This window comes from Podarcis muralis, chromosome 4, assembly GCF_964188315.1.
Source record: "Podarcis muralis chromosome 4, rPodMur119.hap1.1, whole genome shotgun sequence".
NCBI lineage: Eukaryota > Metazoa > Chordata > Lepidosauria > Squamata > Lacertidae > Podarcis > Podarcis muralis.
Genome location: NC_135658.1, coordinates 84,378,797 through 84,404,127, shown reverse-complemented (window position 1 = coordinate 84,404,127; position 25,331 = coordinate 84,378,797). Strand labels below are relative to the sequence as shown.

General features: G+C 39.2%; 1 protein-coding gene and 1 long non-coding RNA gene across 7 annotated transcripts in view; one reads left to right on the top strand and one right to left on the bottom strand.

The window, feature by feature from the left end:
* CLYBL (citramalyl-CoA lyase) overlaps nucleotides 1–25,331 on the top strand; it is a 190,660-nt gene that overhangs the window by 164,562 nt on the left and 767 nt on the right. For 3 of the 5 annotated variants that reach the window (XM_028728228.2, XM_028728230.2, XM_077927687.1), the window contains exons 4-7: nucleotides 322–423; nucleotides 2,114–2,207; nucleotides 4,554–4,721; nucleotides 14,085–14,209. In XM_028728228.2, coding sequence (XP_028584061.2) covers nucleotides 322–423; nucleotides 2,114–2,207; nucleotides 4,554–4,721; nucleotides 14,085–14,209 — 489 coding nt within the window. Of the gene's footprint in view, nucleotides 1–321; nucleotides 424–2,113; nucleotides 2,208–4,553; nucleotides 4,722–14,084; nucleotides 14,210–14,970; nucleotides 15,401–25,331 lie in introns of those variants that run through there. The other 2 variants (XM_077927688.1, XM_077927689.1) reach the window with 2 other exon arrangements.
* LOC114596527 (uncharacterized) overlaps nucleotides 177–25,331 on the bottom strand; it is a 33,943-nt gene continuing 8,788 nt past the window's right edge. For both annotated transcript variants that reach the window (XR_003706544.2, XR_003706543.2), the window contains exon 2: nucleotides 177–1,010. This is a non-coding gene — a long non-coding RNA (uncharacterized LOC114596527). The remainder of the gene's footprint in view (nucleotides 1,011–25,331) is intronic.

Below are 25,331 nucleotides of genomic sequence, written 5' to 3'. Positions count from 1 at the left end.
GCCTGCTGATTTGCATTTAACTAAGTCAGGGTGATAGGTGTTAGGCAAATATTTTTGCAAGTAAAACTTCACACTCCAAAATATACAGTAATGCGGGCATTCTAAAGGAGATAGGCCTAAGAGAACAGACCTCTTTGAAAGCTTGGCAGAGTTTTCTTTTTTATTTATCCCCGCCCCCCCCCCCCCCTCTCAGCACTCCAGGCTTTGTTTTCTCTGTTTATTTGTATTTCACTTCAATGGAAAGTTTAGGTAAGTCGTACCATTTTATAATTTTATTTTTTTATAAAAACGAAACTGATCATTTCCCTCTGCGGTGCTTAGTTTACAGAGAAATTTGCACACCATTTAAAAGGCCGGGTACTTGTAGAACCTATGAATTTCCTCCCTTTTGTGGAAACAGCAATGGGCTTACTCAATTTTAAGGTAAGAAACATCAATATAATTTAGCTGGCATTTCTGCTTAAAGCCATATATCCATTGAATAAGTCACATAACTGGAAAAAGGTGGGTTAAAACACCACTCCATTTTGTATTTTATATGAATGCATTTATCAGCCAAAATATTTGCTGAAATTCCAGTGCCACATAATACAGTCACATCCTACATAATAGTTCTCTTCTGTCCTATTTTGGCATTTCTTTTTTATTTCCTTTAAATCCAATAAACATGTGTGAAAAGATATAGCGGCTGTCAAATTTTTATTATTATTTCAGGAGTCTTATTCTAATATCTTAAAAGCACCTCTTCTATGAAGTTCTGAAAACTGATAACATTTACAACCACACACAGAGAGCCCTTTGCAGTCAATGGTAAAAAAGTACCTTCTGTTTTCTACAGCCCAATACTGGATAGGCACACAAAAATGGCATTAAGGATTGTGGAGTTCTTTTTCATCTGCCCTCCAAAAATGTTATTTCTTTTCTCTTCCTGCATCTTTTGCAATGTGAACTTGATGTTGATCAAATCCATGCAAATGGCCTCCTATTCTTGGCATCCAGCCTGTGTGTTTCTGTGGAGGAAAGATATTAACAATGATGAAATTGAAACTAGAGTGCGCCACAGCCATGCCAAGGTTTCCTGGAAAAGTTTTGTGTTATTAGAAGGAGCTGCTGGGAGGCCCTTGTGGCTACCATGTTGATAGGCACCGCATTTTTAACAGCATGTTTGAAAGATAGTTTTCGGCTTAAATTTAAAGGATTTCTAATTACACATGTTCATATCTAGCCAAGATTTTACTTACTGGTTTGGTTTTTATTTTCAAATTCACACACACAAAAAGAAAAAGCGTTAGTAAAGTCAGCACCGAAAAATACCGGCTAGCATCCAATATCCTGGTGCAACAGGATTTGTATGAACCACAGTGTATAAAAATAGGTATATTTGCAACAGTAATCATAATAAAATAAACTGTAGCTCTGTGCTTTGGCAGGCAAATTCTAGCTAGCTATGAAGCATTTCAATTTGCAACATTACTTTTTTAAAAAAAGAACAATGATTACACAGACATTACAAAGATTGATACATTTAACAAATCCCAAGGTGTTGCTTTTTAAATTATTTTCTTTGCTACTTGTTGCACCTTATATATCCTAGAATTGTATTAGTTTCATTGTGTAGTTTTACCATTGGTTAGGAGCCCCACCCTACTCTGCCCATTAAATAGTGATTAGAAGATTGCATCCGCCATGACGGTCCATCAGCAATCTATTAAACCAAAGATACTCCAGTCATAGTTCTATGCAGGTATTATTCATGGGGTGCAGGAAGGATTCTTAAGCTATATGCAGTGTCCACTTTTGTAAATATAACAGACTGTTTACAGTTATCATTCAGAGGTTGTTGGCGCATGACAAAGCTTTGTCCTGAATGCAAGGACAAAAATGTATATATGTATTCTGTGCTTTAAGCTATACTGGATAGATCTGCATTCAAAGTATACTTTTTGTGCAGATGTGTAATTTGTTATTATTACTTATTTCTCACACATTATGCAAGAAGGGTCTTGACAGCAGACCCTGTCCCCAAGGAATTAATGTAACTGTATCTTTCTGGTAGGGAAAATGATTTTAAACAGCCTGCTGCTTGCGTTTAACATTTTTGTTCCATTTAAAGGAAGTTTGCGAAGCAACTCTGAGGAAAGGACCCCAAATTGGCCTTCGCTTGGATGGAGTCATCTTTGGAGGCGAGGATTTCCGTGCCAGCATAGGTGCTCCAATCCCCTCCCCCCTTTTAAATTAACAATACAGTATTATAATAACAGAACGGCCACAATACTAACAACAACAATAAGATATTCTGCCACAGACCTACACGTACTGTCTCATTTAGCCCACTAAAATCAGCGGGATTAAATACATCTAACTCTTTGCAGGATTGTGGCCGTTATTTTAAAAAATGGAGCCTACTGCTCTGCCTTTACTAATTTAGCAGGTATACATTTATTTGTGTTGTCTCCTGTACATCTTCCTAATTCAGTTGTCATTTTTTGAAATCTAAAACCTATTACAGCTGTGCTTTTACAGAAACATATTCTGCTTATTGCTCTCCAACTAAAAAATTAAATGCAGTGACTGCTGAAATCACGAGACTAATTTTGTAATTTTGGTGCACAAAGAAGCCTATTGTTAATACTGTAGATAGTTTTAACAATCTCTTGCATGCTTAGTTCTGTTTTAGTGCATCCATCTTAATACTTCCTCAGTGCCTTTCTGCCTTGTGATGTCACAATTTCTCCAAAAACAATGTCAATGTCAGAATCTCATTTCTGTATTACGTTGCTATGACAGACATATCTGCTAAATATGCACCTTCTGATCTGGTTCATCTAATCACAACTTTCTGAGTGCAATTCGCATAAAAGGAAGCAATATTTTAAATAATGAGGCATAACAAAGCCTTCGTTTATTCCTGATAAGATGGCAAGCAAGGTCAAAACAGTGATGCTCAAGACAAGAGAACAGATTATTATTTTTTCACACAAGTGTACATGTGAGAATAGATGCATTAGGAGGTATCAGATACTCTTTGGTTTCAGCAGATTTTGTGGATGCTTTTTTAAAAAATATCTCAGAAGTCAATCATAGTTATCGGATGTTTCATCCAAGCATTTGAGCATGAACATTTATCTTGGGCTAAAATTTTAACTCAATGGAGTTCTTTCAAAGTAATGTGTGTAAGATCAAAATACTAGACTGAGACAGAAATCTTTTTTAAAAAACAAAACAAAACCTAAAGCTGTATTTCTACCACTTATTTCAGCCCCACTGAAATAAATGGGACTACTCTAGATTAAATAGTTGTAACATCTCAGCGGCCATCAAATTGGTGCTTTTTGGTGCAATACATATTGATATCAGCAAATTGCTACAGATATGCAGAAGCAAATTAAAGGTGTTACTATTAGTACCGGTAACTATGAAGTGGTTAAGAGCTTGGGACCAATTTATCTGAAGGATTGTCTTACCCCTATATATGTCCACTCAGCTCCTTCAATCTGCTGAATCAGTGCCGTGTAACGTTCGATCCACATGTTCAATGATGGTTCGGTGTGGCAGCACCTATCTACTGGAACTCCCTGCCCATTGATATTATTAGACAGGTGCCTTTTCCGTCTTGTTTTTGAAACTTGCTAAAAGCTTCATTTAGGCAAGTCTATAAATTTGACATTTATTTTAATGTGTATTTTATTACGTATATTTTTATACTGCTGATTACATCTACACGTTAAGAATTTCTAGGTCAACTCATCGGATTTTCTTAAAGATATATTTTATGCCCACTTAGAGGCTGTGCTGATTAAGCAGTATAGAAATAAGTGTTCAGTAAAATAAATTCAAAAACCTAATTCATATTTCCTATTAAAGAAAAGCACGATGGGGGGGGGGGTCTTTTGGCAAGATCCAGAAGGAAGAGCATCTTCAAATGCAATCTCCAACTCAACTCCCTTATTTGTGGCTCAATTGGGCTCAACCATCTTTAGGTTCCCCCAAAGCAGCTCGGCTGAAGACATTCCTGCCCTGTGTGACTTGCTCAGCCAGCCAAGCCAAGGCCTGTGCAAGTCCCCCCAAAAGGGCATTCTGGGGCATGGCAGGGTCAGGACAAGAGAGAAGGGATTCAGGCTGGATCCTAAGTCCATTCAGGTCAGTCACGTGCCTTGGCAATCCAGCATAGAATACTACAGTATTTTAATGGTTTGTTTTCCCTCTGCCTGGCTTAGGGAATGGGGTTTGGATCTGGTGAAACTTTTGTGCATAGGATTGCTTCCTACACAGAGCTTAATGCTCGGGCACTAGGGCTTGATTTTTTAAAAAGGACCAACGTTTCATTTCAGAAACAGAAAGAAAAGGGGTTTTTGCAGAAGCAGCTTTAATATTTTGTCTCCAGCAACAAAATATCCTTGCAGCTGCTGCACAGAAATTTGAGGAACAAAGCTCTTCAATATTTTCCTGCCTGTCTTTCAGGAAAAGGACGACAAAGGTAACGTTAAGTAAATTTCTGCTGCGAATATTTTTTTAAAAAACAGTTTTCTCAACTGTCCACTATTTCTTTTCAGGTTCAACAAGTAGTAAAGAAACCCACGATATTCTCTATGCCAGGCAAAAAATTGTTGTCACAGCAAAGGCTTTTGGCTTGCAGGCCATTGACCTTGTATATATCGACTTTCATGATGAAGAGGGACTCCGTAAGCAGTCAAGAGAGGGTGCCTTAATGGGTTTTACCGGTATGGCTTTTACAAAAATATATATTCTCTCTCTCTCTCTCTCTCTCTCTCTCTCTCTCTCTCTCTCTCTGCGCGCATGTGTGTGTGTGTGTGTGTGTGTGTGTGTGTGTTTTATACTGAAATAACTAACAAATGGGAATCATAATAATTGCTAGCAGGTCCAAAATACTGAAATGCAGCAGAGACAACCAGCCCCACCCAACCAATATTCAAGAATATATTTATAGAGAGCTGCAGCTTTCTCACTTCTGCATTTACGTTCTCAAATTTAAACTTACACTAAAAGATGGGAGGAGGTGTGGTTTATACATATCTCCCCTTAAAGCACCCTGCTTTCACAAGAGAGCACCCACAATCATCCCTTTCCCCCCCACACACACACTACCCATAAAGATTTAAAAACAAGACTCCCTTCACCCTTGATTTAAAATGTATTATCTCTTCTCCTTAATCATAAAACAGACGTGTTCTGCAGCACAGACCCCCTGTTCGTCTCCTTACGCTGACTGGTGGAGGAGCAGAGAAGTCCTAACGCTATAAAACGTTTTCACAATTACTTTTGCCTGTAAAACGGCAGGCGGAAAATTCCAAGTGCAAAACTAGGCCCTTAAAGAGTCTTTCAACAAGTCACACCCAAGTGCGTTACTCTTTTTATGATTTAGGGAAAGTAAAGTATAAATGAAGGCTGCGGTATAATCGTAGAACCCTCCTGCTCTCGCAGGTTAGAGGAAACACAATATCGGCTCAAAACCTTGCACACCACTCAGTTTCCAATTCATGTATGCCTGTGGGTGTACATTTATGCAAAAAATAAAATAATGCTGCCGTTGCATTTTGGGAATCACATTTTTTAAAAAGCATTTTTAACAAATTGGAATAAAACCTCCTCTACTTCTAACATCTGCTAATCACAGCTATACATTCATTTCAATAAATGGTCAAAAATCCTGATAGTCCACATTTTTATTATGAAGTGCTGGAGCTTAAAACACACACACACCGCACAACAACAACCCGATATGCTAATTAGGCTATGATAGTTATTTTCTTGTCAGTCTTTCCTTTGAGTTGCTTTCCCCAATTCTGGCTTGCTTCCCAGTAATTGCCTGTTCACCTGATGGTACTGGCAAGGCAGTGCGATCAGCAGGCTTCTTGCAGCCAATCCCTGTAACACAGACATTTCGCCAATGATTGGTGCGCTAGATCATGCAGGCGCCCCTACGAGATGCGATACATAACAAAGATTGCAGCTTTATGATAGGAATCAGCTACTTGGCTTGCATACAAAGATTACAGCGTTCTTTAAAGAACAGCAGTACCAATGTTTCAGCGATACCTTTCAATCAGGATGGGTATGTGACACTTTTACAGATAGACAGGTCTGTAAGACTGGGGAGCAGGGACCTCTCTGAAGCTCTTAATCTAGTAAGAAGTGCATTCTTAAAATGAAAAGTTCAAAATCCCTCTTGGTTTCTGGAGGAAATGCAACTTGAAGAACCATTTAAAGCACCAACCTAGCTATCAATAATGAACAAGGAGAAGGAGACTTGTGGCAACTTAATGGTGTTATCGCATTTCAGCTTCTGTCCCTGAAAGCTTGTGCCATAATAAATACGTTAAGTTTTTAAACTGCCACAAGACTCTTCCTTGGTTTTGCCGCCAGAGAGAGATACTTGCCAGAAATATTATCAAGAACAACAGGCTAATACTCTTCCATCCCAAATACTACTACAAGAATTACTTGGGGCACTATCCAGACACAAGGCATGCATCAAAGTGCCTACTGTTTCCTTTACCCAACCAACCAACTTTCAAGGCTTTGTCACACTCCTGTTAAAGTCAATGGCTGAAATCCAAAACGATACACATGCACAAAAGCTTATTTGCTCTCAACGGTCTGCAGCAGATTAGAATACCACTTGAAGACTCCCTCCAAAAGTTGGAGGCCCTTTGGACCATAGCAACACAGAAATCTGTCTTCTATCAGGCCAGAGTGTTGGTTCGTCTAGACCAGTATGGACTGTGTACTAAGAGGCAACAGCTCTCCTGGGTCTTTGTCATCACCTATTTGTTTGTTTTTAACTGGAGATACCAGAGGTTGAAGCTGGAACCTTCAGGAAATGACTGAGCTATGGTTCCTTCCCATGTGACAAGGAAGTGCTACTGAAAGCTTTTAAAAAATTATTCATCATCCCCTCTTCTGAGCACAGAAATGCTTTGTATGTTTGCACAGGCCCCTTTAGAGCCTGAATACTGAAAATGTAGTAATAGGTCACTCGGCCCATCACCTGCTCTTGATGAACCAAGTGTTGACAAGCCCATACTCTCTTATTCCAGACTAAGTAAAGTTATGTTTCTCAAATTCACTAACATCACTATTCCACATGATTTGGAGTGAATACAATAAATTATGATAACTTTCTACTTGTGAAAATGAAGCAGGCAATATGTCTCCAAAGTGCACAGTTTTGGAGGTATGCAGCTGCCTATATAATATCAAGATCACTAGACCCAGGTTAAGTGGAGAAGGTGAATTTAAGTTAACCTTGTGATCACACAATCAAAGCAGTTTAAAATGTGATAAAAGGCTGGATTCCCCTACCCCAGCAGCCTTCCACTTAATGTTTTGGGGAGCACGTAATCCTTTATGTAATACATTTTTATTCTGGAATAATTAATATGGTGCATTGCAAATTCAGCACCATTTTGAAGGATGGTGTTTTTGAAGGATTTTGAAAAGAACAAATTCTCCCTTTTCACCTCCCTCAAATCATCTTGACTAAAGTGTGTTAAGCCGTAACCAATCTGCATAAATGCTCTTGTAAATGGCCTGTTCCAAAGTCATAAATTTAAATTTTCTACTATGAACATATTGGCATTTTCATCTATTGGAATTAAAAATAGCTTATGTTGCTAAAAGGCATGATGAATACTTTCTGTTGAAGTTACTAGGATTTCTATGTGATAAGCACTGCTCCACGTAGCAGCTGCTATCATGTGAGGAGCTGTTCCAGTGTGGATTAAATACATTTCACTATGCCACTGCAAACTTTTCTTTACCCTCATTTGCCATGGCATGGAAAAACTAACACCATCTGTGGGGTAAACCGCTTTACACAAATGGCTCATCATATGATAACAGCCACCACCTACAGTGATTTGAAGTGGAGTGGCAGCTGCTCTGAGAGATCTGCTTATAGGGCAAGATAGAATTTTTTATAATAATAATTTAAAAAAACCAGTAAATAAATGTTGACAAGCTTCAAGGCAGGATATCTAAAGCAAAAACAGATGAGTGGTGTTGTTGCTATTTACTCAGTGAATCCCCATTCATCCCAATGGCACCTGTGTATGAATAGAGTTAAGGGCACAGAAGATCACTAAATTGTGCCCTTAGGTGTTATCTGTGGGATATTCGCAGGCAAAAACACGTGGGTCTCGAGAGGATTAAATATAATTAATATAATATATCCTCCTACCAATCCCTATCATTATCAACCTTTTTGTCATGCAGAACTGAATGAGCAAAGCATTTCATAAATGTTCATCTGTCTAATGCAAGATGGCAGGGATAGTGTTTGTCCAAAACGTTGCTGGACATCAACCCCAGCTGGCATGGCCAACGTTCAGGAGTTTTTGAACTTGTGGTCCTAAACATCTGGAAGGCCTGAGGTTGGGGAGAGTTAATGTAAAGATTCTCCTGTACAGTCATACCTCGGGTTACAGCCGCTTCAGGTTGCGTTTTTTCGGGTTGCGGACTGCCGAAACCTGGAAGTACTGGAACAGGTTACTTCCAGGTTTCAGCGGTCGCACATGCGCAGAAGCGTCGAATCACAACCCATGCGTGCGCAGACACAGGTTGCGAATGCTGTGGGTTGTGAACGTGCATCCCACACAGATCACGTTCACAACCCGAGTGTCCACTGTAATGTAATAATCAGATTAGCCATTTGAACACACACACACACACCCCCAAGAGTTATCTTACCTCTAGCAGTTCAGGATAATTAGCAAACCAGCCATCCCTAAATCAAAATTTAAAATATACTCACAAAGGAGAACTCTTTAGCATAAACCTCCTCTACCTCCTCTCTCTTGTTTGGTTATGTTCATAACTTTTAAAAATGGCTTTAATCCTATGTAGAGTTAGGCCTCTCTGACTCTAGGATTAAGCTAAAGGTTAGTTAGCTGTATTAGTCAATGTTATATCCAGACAGGTGTAGAGTTGTTGCCAGAGTGCTCACTGCTTCCCATGCCCTTCGGTAATGTGTGGATGACGATTATATTTGTATAGGAAAGAACTTAATTATTGGCCCTACAGCCACATTAGCATTAGGGAAAGTCACAGAATTATGGCTCCAACACCTAACTGAAGAAATATATGAATTTGTCTCCCAGGTTTTCACGCAAAAGGATATAGAAATGTGTTTTCCAAACGTTACAAGCAAAACATTCAACAGTGCCTAAATTCAATCTCTCACAATGTTTAGTCCACACATCAACCGTTCAAAGGGGATCACTTCTCAAAAGTGAGAAGTGCCTTAGTAAAATATTTACAATATGACTATGGTAGAGTTCATGCAACATGACCATGAAGTTTCATTTGGCATCCCCTAAACGATTATGTTTCTTGTATATGGAGCAATCCTATGCACGAGAAGCTGGCCTAAAGCAAGCCAGTCTAAATTAAGCCAGCATAAATTTACACCAGATCCAAAACCTGTTCAGCAGGGGGACTGCTGCAGCTCTGCCTGAGCCTCACAGGGGAAAAACAAGCCTTTAAAGTAGTGCTATATACCAGGCCATGTGACCAAGCTGAACAGCCTTAGGCAGGGGCAAAACTAGACTTTATTTCAAAGACCCAGTTTGGCACACACACCCCTGCACATTTGTGTACACACACACACACACACACACACACACACACACACACACACACACGGGCTGGAAGCCTCAGTGACACCCCTCTGGAGGCTTAACCCAGGGCAAAAACACTTGGCTAGCCCCCCCCCCCCATAGCTACAGCTCTGGCTTAGGATCCAACCAGTGGACACCCCTGAAACACTCCTTTTGGGGGGACTTACAGCAGTCTTGAGGGACACGGGTTGGCGCTGTGGGTTAAACGAAAGAGCCTAGGACTTGCCAATCAGAAGGTTGGCGGTTCGAATCCCCACGACGGGGTGAGCTCCCGTTGCTCAGTTCCTGCTCCTGCCCACCTAGCAGTTCAAAAGCACATCAAAGTGCAAGTAGATTTCCAAGACAACAATGCCCATTTACACCACAAAGAACTCATAACCCACCTACTTTCAGCAGCCAGAAACACTATAACCAGACACTGGAGAGACCTGTCAGGAGTAAGCATGGACCAATGGTACCAAATAGTATGGGAAACAGCCCTACTAGAAAAATTAACTAATAAACTGAAACTGACACGGGGACAAACAGAAGAGACCTTCACCCTGGTATGGCTCCCCTTTATCACATACACAGCCCAACAGGACAATGACAATAATCCACCAACAGCATACAAATCAATATGGCTAACCTGATCCAAAACACACACACACCTCACTCACACACGAAAACAAAGATCACCACAGCCAATCACAAGCAAACAATCACACCCTAGGCCAACCCCAACCTCTCTCACCACCAAAGGAACACAAGTGAACAACACAAGCACGCTGACACCAAACTCTACATACATTAAGCATAATAGAAACACCGCTACCCGACCCCACCCCCATCCATCTCCCCTCCCTCCACCCCCCTTTCTTTTCTTTTTTTTTCCTTTTTTTTTCTTCTCCCCCTAATGCCTCAACAAATGAAACAGATTTGTAAAAATGTTACATGGGGGGGAAAAATACGAGGCATTACACTTACACTGTAAAACAAGAAAACCCTTAATAAAATATTTTTTTAAAAAAGGTGCAAGTAGATAAATAGGTACCGCTCCGACGGGAAGGTAAACAGCGTTTCCGTGCGCTGCTCTGGTTCGCCAGAAGTGGCTTAGTCATGCTGGCCACATTACCCGGAAACTGGATGCCGGCTCCCTCGGCCAATAAAGCGAGATGAGCACAGCAACCCCAGAGTCAGTCACGACTGGACCTAATGGTCAGGGGTCCCACAGCAGTCTTAGCCAAGCTTCAACTGAGCTGGGATAAGCTTGTTACTCCAGCATCCTCGCCCAGCTGAGCCAGAGGTCCTTTGCATCCTAAGCTACTCACCCCCGCGGATCTTGCCATAGGATTGCACCCATGTTTTCAGCCATCATTTTGAAGAGCAGTTGTTGTTTTTAAAGGGTCTTGTTTCCTGGCAGTTTACCACTTACGAGTCTGCGTAACCCACAAGTTTTATTTCGGGATGCTCTCTGTATAAATGTCTTATCAGCTGTAATCATGTTTACATACATAAAAATTGTAAACCCTGGAATGACACTTTAACAGCTGACTTAGTCATTATAGCTACTCCATTGCAACATGCTGGGAAGCTAGATATAAATATGAAACACTATAGGGTTCCCCCCCCCCTTTTATTTTTTTACAATCTTTTGTAGAAGACAAAAAATGACACCATCATAGAATTACATAAAAGACTTGACAGGTATTGATTTAAAGCATGATATATCAAATGGTACTGCAAAAAGGATTTCATGGCCATAAATTTTAATGCCTTCCAACTCTGCAATCTCTCTCTAACTTGTCAATAACAACTGTTTGGTTTATAATATTTCCCTTGTTTCTCCATGACACTAAGGTCCATTATACACTTGTTTGGGTACACAAGGTGTAACAAAAGGCAACCGAGGCCATAAATCAAATGGTGTTTTATTTTATTTTTTACTGAGGTCACACATTTAAACAGGTTGAAGCCCTCACATTATATATCATCACTGCAAAATACCTTTTTTTAAAACTAATTGACCAGTATTTCAGGACTTCTTTCTCACTTTGTCTTTAAATGTATATTTTCTATATTTTGTAATGAACTACTTATACAAAATTCAGTTTCTAAATTTACATTTTGTCTATTACCAGTAAAGCAGAATAAAAACTAAAAACTATGGTATATTCACCATAGTGGTATAATTTGAAATTTCTCTCAATTTTAGAAAATGACACTTCTTTCTGCAGATAGAACAGATTATTGAATTACACTAATTTATTCAATATAATTCCTATTTTAAAATTAGGATTTTTAAAGATGTGAAACTTATGAGAGAATCTCAATCTCACGTTGTGAATATTCAGCTTGCGAAAAGTGAAAATGTAATTAAAAATGAAATATGATGAAGCATCTTGTGGTATAACTTTCTAAACTATGTGCCGAAGCTACAAAAAGTACCTTATTTGCATAAAATTGATTTCAGTTTTATATTTATTATCAAGAATAAAACTGGAAAACATCAAAATTCATTGAACAACAAATCGTAGAAATGAAGGCACACATTCTTGCAATTCTTTTTCTTTACTTTCTTATTCATAGTAATTTCCAGGTTTTCATTTGAGCTTCTAAATTTTGTGTTGCTTAAATGTGCCTCTCCCTGAGCTGCAAAATTTTTAAATGAATTAACAGATTATGACTTTTTGCTAATTGCTTCCCTGGTTTTGTACCAGCTGAAAATGAGCACATTTCGAAACAGTTTTGGGACTTGCACATGAATGTAAAGTACTTCTGCAAAACACACACAACTCATTTATGGCAACTGGAAATTTCTGAAATATTGTTTGCGCCCAAAAATAAGAGTTTGAGTTTAACGCTCAATATAATGAGCCATGTCGTTATATTTTTAATGAGGGCAAATCTATTGACAGTCCTTTGCAAAACCTTCCTAAGAGTCTCTTGAAAAAGATTCAGGTGTGGGTGTAAGAATCCATTTTAATGTAACCAAATAAAATATTAGGATACTCATAATATGCAAACATGTATGCAGAAAAGAAAGCTCAACCTGAGTTCTTATTTTGTTGCTATTTTTCTTATTTTGATTTTTTTTTAAGCCAAGTCCCTTTCTTTCACATGAATAGGTGTAGCATTTTTAAAAAAGTTACTGTATGATTTCCCCTCTACAATTATTCACTGTTAGAAGAATAAAAATGTTCTACAGGAATTCCATTTATTAAAGAAATCTATATTTTTCTCATTGAACATCAAATCGTATTACTTGGGTATTGTCTATTAAGGCTTTCTTAAACTTCAGCACAGCATAGACCGGTTTAATGTAGTTCTAAAAGATTTTTGTTTCTTCTTTTTAGCCTCACTTCCACAAGAAAAGCATTACAGTAGTACAGTACTTATTACTCAGTTTAAAAGATAAACACATGGCGAGGAGAGCACAGAATAATTTACAGAAACCAATAAAATTGTCAAATGAAAAAATCAAATAAATGTGGATTCCTTTTGATTTAATTTTATTTAACTTTTCTGAGCCAGTAGGATGGGACTGGAATGGGGGTCACATTTTAAAAGACACAAGCCCACAGGGAAACTTCCTCTGTGCAAACCCCGCTGGGTGACATGCAACTTCATACAAAAAGACTTCCATTTGATCTCACCACCTTGTTCGCCCAGACCTGTTCTAGAGGATCCATTAGATTTTAGGAAAGGGCAGGGGTTTCACAAGGAATCTGTTCCATCACCGATGTCAATTTCACTGGTGGACAACAAAGTTGGATTTCGCTCACTGATGATAGCCAAATTCTTGAGCACCTCCCATTCATTTCAATGGGGCTTATGAAGGAGAACTTTTTGGTGGATTATAGCCCATATTTGTAAAGGCGAATTTGACTTGCAGATGGGGCAATCTATAAATTTAATAAATAATAAGTTGGTGCAGTATGTTGCTAAAACGTTAATCCTAACACGAGGACAATTTAGGCTGCAATCCTATAAACATGAACCTGGGAATATGCCCCACTGGGAATAATGGAACTTAGTCATGTATTAAGATTGCACTGTTAGAGAATAATTATTTGTAAATAGAAAAACGTGCAAACTGCATAAAAGCTTTATGCTTTGGTGATAGATCTTATTTCCATCATTTCCCTTTTTAACAGGAATAAGGATCTTCTAAAGTCTGGCTATATCTTTTATACTATGTTTGAATAGCTGGCAGGGAGAGGAAAAACCCTGAAATGCTAGTCACATCTATTTAAAAAAAAACAGAGTTGTTATGTCTATTTTTAGCTCATTTAGGGTAAGGAGAAGCATAATTTAACAATGAATGGTGTGTGTGTGTTTTTTAAAAAAAGAACCATCGAAAAATGAGAGTCGGTGCAGTATTTGAAAGCCTCAAGTGATTGGAACATTTTGCTGGAGCATCTGTTAGTAAATGCTTAACTCTGGGGTTATTAATCTTCTTTGTAGGTAAGCAGGTGATTCACCCTAATCAAGTTGCCGTTGTCCAGGAACAGTTCTCACCAAGCCCTGAAAAAATTATGTGGGCAGAAGAACTTATCACAGCATTTGAAGAGCATCAGCGCATAGGGAAGGTAAACCCCTTTTTTCATACTATGTTTCCTTTATATATAATGTTTCAAATGGAAGAAAATTTAAAAGTGTTTTCAAGTTATCATAAAGGGAACATTACATAACATAACATGTATTACATAGAATATACACTAGCGTATATTTACTCAAAAAAATAAGTAACTTGCATTTTGTTGAGAGAAAGCAGCTTTATATCAAAACCTATGACTTGTTCATTTTAAATGGCAGTTTCAGTCATGTGTCCCCAGTTTTGCTTCTTGTCTTTCGTCCTTTAAATGATACGTCTTAAATTCAGATGCATTCTAAGAACATGCCTTTTTCTCCATGATTTCCCTGATGCATCAGATTTGTTGGAATTAGCTGGGTTCTTGTTTTCATTTGTTTCCAGTGCTTTTTATACTACTGTTCAGTATAACAGTCGTATTGTGTTGCATTTTTGTTTTAGTGGTTTTGTTTTTTGTTTTTATCTTGTATACCACTTAAGAGATTCTTTTTAAAAATATTAAGCAGTTTATAAATGCTTTTAGTAAATAAACAATGTAGATAGTGCACCTAGGGATCTAGTTAGTTTAATCAACTCAAATAATACTGTTATATCTGACTAAGATCTTTTATAAATAAAAAAAGGAAGAAAAAAAACCCATTAATTCTGTGCCGCTGTATTATTTATTAATTCCTCAGACGGCTTTCATTTCCATCTAACTTCAAGAAAATAATCATGTTTGGGTTTTCTTTGTCTTCTTCCCACCCAACTCCTAAATAGTAGAGACCAATTATTGTTTTTTACACTTTGAGAAACTTCTGGGTGTAAAGCTCATTTGTGAGTGAAGTTTTCCATGCTACGAGACTCCTTACAGAATTGGACACCAGCTGATTGCAAAGTACAGGTGGAAATTTGGAATTATTATTTTTCAGAACTTATTTTTGGACTGGAGGGGTTTTTTGGATAGCAAAGAAAGCAAATTACCTCTCAAATATGATTGTTCCTAATTTAGTGCATCATTGAATCTCCTGTTTCCTGCTCTGTGGGTTTCTGCTATGTAAACATTGCGGTGGTGAAGCACAATCTGTCTTCACTTTGTGCCAGTAACACTTAAATTAGGGGTCGCCTGAAGGAAAATTTTATGCTCGTTGCAGCATTGTCGGCTAATTATCTTAAAGGTTATTTGCTATAATGTAGTTTGCCACTTTGGGGGGGGAGGGGCAGGGGAAAGTTGCAATTAAATGTGATTCTTCTAGCAAGAGCCAAAATCTGAAATGGTTATCAAGCCAGTAAAGTTTCAGTGTCCAGAAGTGCAGCAGAGAATGTGTGATTCTTTCTGTGCAATTTACACAATATTTAATTGCCAAGGAAACATCTTTAGCAAATCTGAACGCACACAAGAGATATTTGTGTGTGTATATGCGTATGCCCTTCTCCCTGTCCCTTACAAATCCCACTAATGTGTAGATTGCATTGCGAAAATATATGGCGATAGTTTCACATGTTTCTATCCTGCTAATGCGTGCCAAATGACCCATTCCCGCAATATGACTTTGTTTCAGAAATCCACCATATTTCCATTTTATCATCAAACCTACTCCTTAGAATAAACTGATTGCCATATACCCATAAGGAAGCTTCCCTTCTGTCTTAAGCCATAGTTTATCACATAACTAAAACTCCAATGTCAAACCCAGATGCTATATTAAGGTTTATAGAAATATCAATTTGCAAATCTTTCATTTTGATCACCTTATTTCATATGTTTAAAGCCTCTAATGAGTGAAACGTTTTTTAAAAATATATATGCTAACAGCTTTTTATTTTATTTTTTTGCATTTTCTCTGTACACCTGTTAGCAGCCATCTCTCTATACCCATCTGTGTGTGTACAGTGCCAATAGGGTGTACATATGGCAGCTAACATTTTCCAGGGACTTATGAAGACTATACAGAAAGACAATGTGGGGAGTGATCAAGGGGGCAAAATATTTATATTTACTGCTTTTGCACTGGGGAGCCATAAACATTTTCCATATGAAAAGCCTTGCTGGGCTATCATCTTATACCACCACACACCTGACATAGAAGAAACTTGCATTGTTTTTCGTAAGTTCTTCCAAAGACTTTTATACTCACCCCCCTAATTGCTTCTTAGATGCAGCAACTGATTTGCAACGATCTTAGAATCAATTGAGGAATGTGGCACGCAGTTAGGGTAGTTCAGAAACACTTTTGCAATGCACACAACCCTGTTTAAGCCTGCTGACAACTGAATGCAATTTGTGGAAATACGCAAGTTCTTTGCCACCCCACCTTTAACTCCCAGTATTTATAAATATGACACTGACCATTCACTGTAGGATTAAATTTTGACCTCATCAAAGCGAGTGAGAGCTCTGCCATTGACTTCAGCAAAGAACTGTTCTCACCCAGTGAGGAGATACAGGATGCTGTTTGTTCAACATTTCCTTAAAACATCTTATCAGTGTGTGTATTGCTATATTGAAAAACCTGACACTTAAGAAGAAATCTGGTTATGTATGATTGCTTAATTTTCCGAAAGAACTACTTCTCACAACAGGAGACATGTGTGGCATGTCCAAAGAAGGCATTAAATTTTTCATCATGATTTGAGCCTCCTGGACCTGAAAGGTTCTAGTTATGTATTGCTAATATATTACTCTCTTTTCCTTACAAGAAAACCAATGCATAGATACCACACTGCCAGCAATTCTGCAGTCTCCACCTTATTCCTTCCTGTTCCTTTCACGAAACCAAATCTTTAATTTCAGCAGAGCTAAAACACTATTCTGGCTTGACACTGTTAAGCTTTCCATGGTGTGTCTGTGTGTTATTAATCAAAACTGAAAGCCTGGAAAAGAAAACCTGAAATGCAAAGGATTAGAGTGACTAGTTTGCTCACAGATAAATTGCTGGTCTTGAGCCTCTGGGATCACAGTTTGTTGTTAATTGGAAGTTCTTAGTGAACAAAGTTCGATGCCCTCAGTCAACAATAGTTTATATTAACACACAGCAATCGGGTAACACAATTTATCAGAGTTTGGAAAGTACAGAGCAGCCGTTATTGAAAGAATCCAAGCTACCCTCCTGCCTCTTAGTACTTTTTACTACACCAAATCTTTCAGTCACCAAATGGAAATCAGAAAGAAATTGAGTAAAAAATAAATGGCTATTACAGTAACAGAAGAAGACTTACATTATGTTCAGGTAGCAACTTCAGATTTGCTGTAAATGGGATAAAGAAAATTGTTTTTGTTTCTTTGGATGTTGGAAAAATTCAGCCCATAATTCAGCCAAACCAGTCAGTTACTTTTAACAAAATATTGAAATGTTTATACACTAATGTATCACTTATGTCTGTGTTTCATTTATATCTCATATATTTCATTATATCCCATATTCACATAGCTTCCCCCCATATTGACAGAGATCAATAAACAAACACTATATTTCACCTGTATTATAGTACTAATTTTGTTTAGTTCTCCCTTTTCCTTTGTTTTTTTTAAAGCTCATAAAAACATCACAGTATAAATTCTGTTAAGCTGTAAGCAATAAAGTGATAAATATATTCAGAGGTAATATTACTAAGCATTTTAAAGAATTTTATTTGTAATAATTAGTACTGCCTTTCACTATGATAGCAATGCACAACAGAAGTCCAAGAATAATTTTTTTATTAGCAAAGAATATGCAATTATGTTTTTTTTAAAAAAAATTAAAATATTGTGTTATTAATACATGTTCTATTCTGTTTTCATCTTTAATAGCCTTTATAACTACACAGACTCACACCCGTTACCTTTTGAAATAAAATTTTAAAATCTATTTTTGAATCAATTGTCACTCATTTTCAACAGAGAATAGCAATACGCTCGGGTTGACCAAAAGTTATCATTTGCCTAGTCCAGCTAAGGTTTTCATGCAGAAACAAGTTTATATTTTGGGAGCCCTAGACATAAATCGGAAGAACTGTCCCATTTATTTATTTATTTTTATTTCATAAAATTTATCAAAGCTGTTTACAAAGAGAGGATGAGCATTCGGATGTTAATCTGAATTTGTACTCCCTTACCTGCTGCTGCATAATATACTAGAAACTTATTTACACCTGACTAGGGATGGATCAGGGCCATTATTCTGAGGAAGGAAGTCTTAGTTATATGAATGCAGACCATGATCCTAAGACTCTTTAACAATCTAAAGTGAAAGTTGGAAAATACGTAGTGACAGAAAAAGTCTAGAAGCAAGTGGTGTAACTGCCATTTGACAAGTAGATTCTGCTCACTTAAACCAAAGTACCTCCAGTATAATAAAAACCTACAATGGAAAAATGTAGGTAACTATATGACAAATGGTACCATGTCAGTCAAGTAACACACATTTGCTCCTACAGTGAGCGGGACACCAGGAGATATGGGGCAAGTTCTTGAATACCTGGCCAAGTAAGATTTTGTGTGATCACTAAGTGAGGTTTCAGTGCTCCACACAGATCCTTGTCCTTCCCCAAGATTAAAGTTCTCAAACTAAATTATGTAACTGAGTAAAGACAACGGAATACATTATGCAAAATAATGCAGATGCAGTAAATGAACTTAATCTGCATAATATATGTTGGTTACAGAATCCATCCATTTTAGCTCAAAAACTTGCTTTTTGTTTGGGGTGCACACAGCCTTGGGGCAACTCAGCCACAGAGAAACTGGGTAGCAATGGGCAACAAGCAATCTCATAATTTTAGTTTCCCATCTGTAAAATGGAAATAATTGCCACACTGGCGAGCTATGAAAATTATAAAGAAGGGAAATAATAATTATGAACCACTCTGATCCTTACGGATGGAGTTGGTTCTACATTTTCACAAATAAAATAATACATACGAGAGTCACTGTGGTGTGGGAAGATATATAAAGGATAATCACTTTATCAGCTGCTAGTTAGAGGGTTGTGCAATACTTCTGGGGGTACATGGAAAGCCAGCCCCACTATTGCTTTCTGTTAAAGCTGGTAGAGACAATTGAATACTGGACCTATTCTCACTTGTGGAGTCATACCCTGACTGGTCAGTTTATCATACCCTCTGCCTTCTTCAGCATGTTCTATATACATCCACATTACCTCTTCTTGACAGAAGATGAGAAAGTAGTTCTTACACAAACACATCCACAGTGAAAGATGTTTCACACCCGTATTTCCTGGAAAAAGCATGTGGTCCAGCAAATATATTCATTCATATAGGCTCCCAAAGGACTTGTGGTTGGTGTGGAGAGAGCTTAACCCTGAGTCCCAGTTCAGATGATACAGTGAGCCAAACGTTGGCTTAGCTCAGGACAGCAAAAAGGACCAGGTAGAAGCAAAGGGACGCGGGTGGCACTGTGGGTTAAACCACAGAGCCTAGGACTTGCCGATCAGAAGGTCGTCGGTTTGAATCCCCACGACGGGGTGAGCTCCCGTTGTTCGGTCCCTGCTCCTGCCAACCTAGCAGTTCAAAAGCATGTCAAAGTGCAAGTAGATAAATAGGTACCGCTCCGGCGGGAAGCTAAACGGCGTTTCCGTGCGCTGCTCTGGTTCGCCAGAAGCGGCTTAGTCATGCTGGCCACATGACCCGGAAGCTGTACGCCAGCTCCCTCAGCCATTAAAGCGAGATGAGCGTTGCAACCCCAGAGTCGGTCACGACTGGACCTAATGGTCAGGGGTCCATTTACATTTTTATAGGAGCAAAGTGTTTGCAAGCTTCTCTTCAATGCGGTCTATCCAAGTCAAGGTTCATTTGGCTTAGCATATTGTGTGAAACTGGCTGCAGTAGCCAGTGTCTTTCCATATAAGATGGAATAGGGCAGAGAGGGGGAAATACTAGGCTTCAGAGGCTCACAGAAGAATGGAGGAAAGTGATGTGGTGGTGGCGGGACTGAACAAGCCAAAATACAGCCTTTGCTTGAAACCAACAACCACTTCTATCATACCTGGATGGCTGAATCCAAAATACATGGTTTTCATTGTATTTGGGGAACCTTGTTTCTAAGCTAAAACCATGCCCAGGGTACCAGTGATCTACTCTTAAATCCCAGGATGGCCACTGCTCTCCTTATCTCATAATGGACCAGCCACTACTTTCTGATAAACACTGATCAACAAAGAGAAACACACCCAGCAAACTGAAACCACAATCTGCTTGGTGCCCTATTCTGTACAGTTAACTGGCCTCAGGTAGCAAAGATTACCATGTGAAACTGCTTTATGCCAGTGAACCCATTGATCCATCTATCCCAGCATTGCTGGCAACAGTCTTCCAAGTTCTCAGCATTTCATAGCCCTGGCTATCTGGCCATTTTAATAGCAATTGAACCCGAGACCTTCTGCATGCAAACTCACTGAGCCTAAATATGGGGGAACCATGCAAAATGTATTTACCCTGATATTGTTTCCCTCTATCCCTCCCTTGCCTCCAAACCTGGATCCCTGTAGAACTGGAGAAATATCAAGGGTGTGGGGGTGGAAATGTGTATTTCACACTCTGCTCATGGTGGCAGGCTGAGCTGCTGAGCATGATAGGATATAGATTTGGCTTGCAGCAAGAGCGCTGGAAAAGCATACCTTCCAAACCTTAAATATCTGGTGTGTTTTTCCCCCCAGTGCTCACAGGTACAATGGTGCTCAGCTGCCTTCTTTCTTTCTTCCTCCAATGGAGGGTGTAACAAAAGAACTAATGTTCTGGCCAGATGGCCTTCTTCGGGGCATACTGAGAGCACTCAAAGGAAAGCAATACAGCCTAAATATCATTTCAGCTAATTTAAGTGGCAGCAATCCTGCGTTGTTTTTTTCATTTCACTGTATTTGGCATGGGTTTCGCTAGAATTAAGCGCCCGCGCCTGCCACAAAGCTTTATCGGTCGAAAATTGCAACGTTTTGTTCACATTCGGTTTTGTGGTTCAGAAGATGACTCTGAAGCTAAAGGAGACTCAGAATGGCTTACAAAGACATTTGTCCTGCCTGTCACTACTTTAGCCTTATTTCCTTGAACCCCATCCCTATCTCAGCCCCCCTGGAATAACACTGCCAATAGTTTAAATTTTGGGGACTGGGATCCTTAAGATGTATACCTATTTCCTATATATTTATACCACCTTGAGAAAATAAAAACCATCTCAATGAGGTTTACAAAATAAAGCAGTAGCTGAGATCCAGAAGTACAGTGGTACCTCAGGTTAAGGACTTCATTCGTTCCGGAGGTCCGTTCTTAACCTGAAACTGTTCTTAACCTGAAGCACCACTTTAGCTAATGGGGCCTCCTGCTGCCGCCACGCCACCGGAGCCCGATTTCTGTTCTTATCCTGAAGCAAAGTTCTTAACTTGAAGCACTATTTCTGGGTTAGCGGAGTCTGTAACCTGAAGCATATGTAACCTGAAGCGTATGTAATCCGAGGTACCACTGTATACATGAGAGGCAGTGTTACTGCAGGACAGGGTTAGAACAAAACCATTGGCAATCTGCATTGAGCTTGAATCCCACCCTGCATTGAGCTCGAATGCTAACTTCCTACCCCTGTTACATTCATAATGTAGGTCCACACATGTGAATAAAAACAATCCAGTTATGAGAAACCAATATTGATGTTCATATTCTGTGCACTGCCTATACTAGCACCTCTTCAGAAAGAGCATGCCCCGTATGCTTTCACTGGGTCTCTGGCCTGGATTAGGGATGGGGGCGCTGAACCCCTCTGGGTGGCCTCCCTCGTCCCTGGCCATTGGCCATGCTGGCTGGAGCTGATGCCCAACAACGACTGAAGGACCAGTTCCCCCAACTAAAGCCAGTTGGCTTTAAGGTAGGATTATGTAAATAAGCAATAATGTTTAGAATCTCAACCTTCAAAACCGTGAGTCATTCATAGATCAATTTCTTTTAAACCGAAGTTCAGGGTGGAGTTCCTAGAAGCAGTTTAATCACTTATAGGAGATCGCTAATAAACACAAATTACAATCCATGTATTTTGCTAATTTCTCTTATGGAATTTGTAGAAACCCCCTGAGTTCAGTTCCTAGAAGCATTATTTCCACCTAATTCCCTTCTCCACGCTAACCTTATGCTTTTTGCCCTGAAATCTGTATCATGTACCACTATTGTTACTCCTATTATGCCAATGTAAAAATAATTTACATTGATTTTGTACAATACTGATCCCTTTATCGAAATCTGGCTTTTTGTAGGAATCTTTTCCCCATTCAATGTGTCCCAGATGTAGTCTTCGTTCAGCCATAATCAATGGCATCTGCCCTTTGGGCAGCCTGCAGTTACGATTAAATACATTTGTGCTTAGAACCCAACAGCAGCAACCCATGATCCCAGTCTTTTATCTCAAATGGTAGCATTTCAATTTTGGTGGAATCTACCAAGGAAAGTGCCCAAAAGCCCCAAGCGGACAATGTCACTGGCACTTAGTTTACAGTCGTACCTCTGGTTACGTAAACTTCGGGATGCACGCACAGCAAACCCAGAAGTATTTTACTGGGTTTCGCCCCACGCGCATGTGCAGAAGTGATCTGCACATGCACAGAAGCTGTCCTCAGGTTGCAGAAACCTCGGGATCCCACCAGACCTCCAGAACGGATCCCGTCCGCAACCCAAGGTACCACTGTACTTACAAATGTCTATCCCACTTCTCAAAATGTAGGTCTCAAAAGTGGTTTGCAACATTAAATATATAGCTAAGTCCGTACAGCATGAAACTCTTAATCTCAGGGTTCTGGGTTTGAGCCTCACGTTGGGCCAAAAGATTCCTGCATTGCAGAGTTAGACTAGATGACCCTCGTGGTCCTTTCCAACTCTACAATTATATGATTCTTATTATATTTAATAGGACTTACTTCTGAGTAGATAGTCATAGGATTGCACTGTAAATAAATTTAATTGAGTTTGCTGCAGGAAACAAAACTTAAAACATTATTGACTCAACCTTCTCAATGCTGCAGATCAATGCTAGGAAAATATATTTCCTACTTTCTTATTAGGATTTTTAGTGATTTCCGCCCCCCAGCAAACTTATCTAAACCCACCAGAAAACCGAACATGTATGCACTTTAACCCTCATTTGATTTCCTTGACATTTTCTACACTACAGTTTCCTCCTTTAGGTTTCCAACCTATTATTTTAGTAATATGGTTCCAGGAGTGCAGTTTGCTTAAATTGGTGCTTTCTAAAACGGCAGATACTGGGATCAAGTTTTCACTGTTACATTGCATGTGAATTCTTGCAACATTCCCCACCAGCACCCACAAAAAAGAAAAACAAAAGAGTCTCAGCTACTGAAATGAGGATTTACAGCAAAATTTCCAGTTGTACTTATGAGGGCAAGTATGCAGTGAAGGTTTAGCCGCCTTGAACGTACAATGCTTAGAAAGGCAGAGATAAATAATAATGAAAATGATTGTTCTGCCTATCTGTAGATCTGTGCATTGTTCTGAAGGTGTGTGCAACTAAAAAGCTATTTTATAATATTTTGTTTCAGGCTAACTTTTTGTTGTAGTTATCCAGCTAGACTTAAGGATTTCTTTGTATTTCTTTGTATTCAAACAAGAATGTTAAATAATGATAAAAATCCAGTAAGAGAGAGGGAAAGAAGGGATAGATACGATGATCCTCATGGTCCCTTTCCAACTCTACAGTTCTATGATTTTATGTCTTAATATAGCAGTAATAAATGATTATTGTGTACTAAATGATAATTGTGAGCTACAAAAAATGTGCACTTGGGAAAAAATAAAATAAACCTCAAAACGTCTTGCATTAAATAGTCATTTGGATGAAGTAAATTACTTTCAGTTGTACTGTTTTTCATAATTTTTATTTTTTATTGTGCACCCATTTTAGGAAATTGTAGGTTATCCATCTGCATTAGCCATTTGGCTTTCCTAAGCAGTTTGGAAATCCATGCTATGCCACTGATGTGCCTTAGCTCTATGCCTTTTCAAAACAGTAGGGTATTGCAGGGGGTTGGGTTGGATTAGATCAGTGATGGCCAAACTTGGCCCTCCAGCTGTTTTGGGACTATAATTCCCATCATCCCTGACCACTGGTCCTGTTAGCTAGGGATGATGGGAGTTGTAGTCCCAAAACGGCTGGAGGGCCAAGTCTGGCCATCACTGGATTAGATGATCCTTGTAGTCCCTTCCAACTCTACAATTCTATGATTCACAAGACGTGGCTTATTTCCTTTTCCAACTGTGGCAAAACATTTTCTCTTACATTGAGTGAGAGATCAGCATTATCAATGAACCACACTCATAGCTATTTATAGAAAGAAGCAGACTTAAATCCAACCAGAGTTTTGTATACTTGAACTCATTTGGGAGCCCACAATCTGAATTTAGCCATTCGCAAGGCTAGGTATGTACAATGGCAACATATTGGGCAGGGAAAGATTCACTGTATACCAATCTAGAAATTTCACCAGGTTCATAAATATTAGACAAGCCCCCAAACACCCTTCTAAAACAGAAACAGGGAACCCAAGACTCTTCAGATGTTGTTGGACAGCCCCAGCCAACATGGCCAATGGCCAAGGATGATGGGAGTTGTAGTCCAGTAACAGCTCAAGAGCAACACGTTCCCCACGCCTGCCCTGTAATTGCTGAGTTGCAGGTAACCGGTAATGTTGATATAACAGCTAACCCGCAAACCAGTTTGAAAATCGCAAATTGGCAGCAACAACACTGCGCCTTGGAACAGAGTACCAAGTCCCCTTATTCCTGCTGGTTTCAATCCCGCGGCAGATTTTTGCATGGCAACACAGATTCGCCAGGCTTCTAACTAGTTCAAAGTTCTGTTGCTGGAGAAAATGCTCCCTGTGGGTAGCAGTAGTATATTATTAAAAGTCACTTTCCCAATTGGTAAAGACAGGTGCTTTTGTCGCAGGAAGGGAGGGAATTGCCAGGATACCTTAACGCTGGCGTGGGCTAGACACCATCTGTGATAATTGCAAGCTACTGTTCTCGTTCACCCATCTCAGCTCAGTTTTTCCTGGGGAGTATGAAGGGAGAGCTCCCTGACCCGGGGATCCAGGCCAGCAGTGTGCTCTTTGCTTCCCCCTCTTCAAGAAAGGGACAGGATCAATCATACT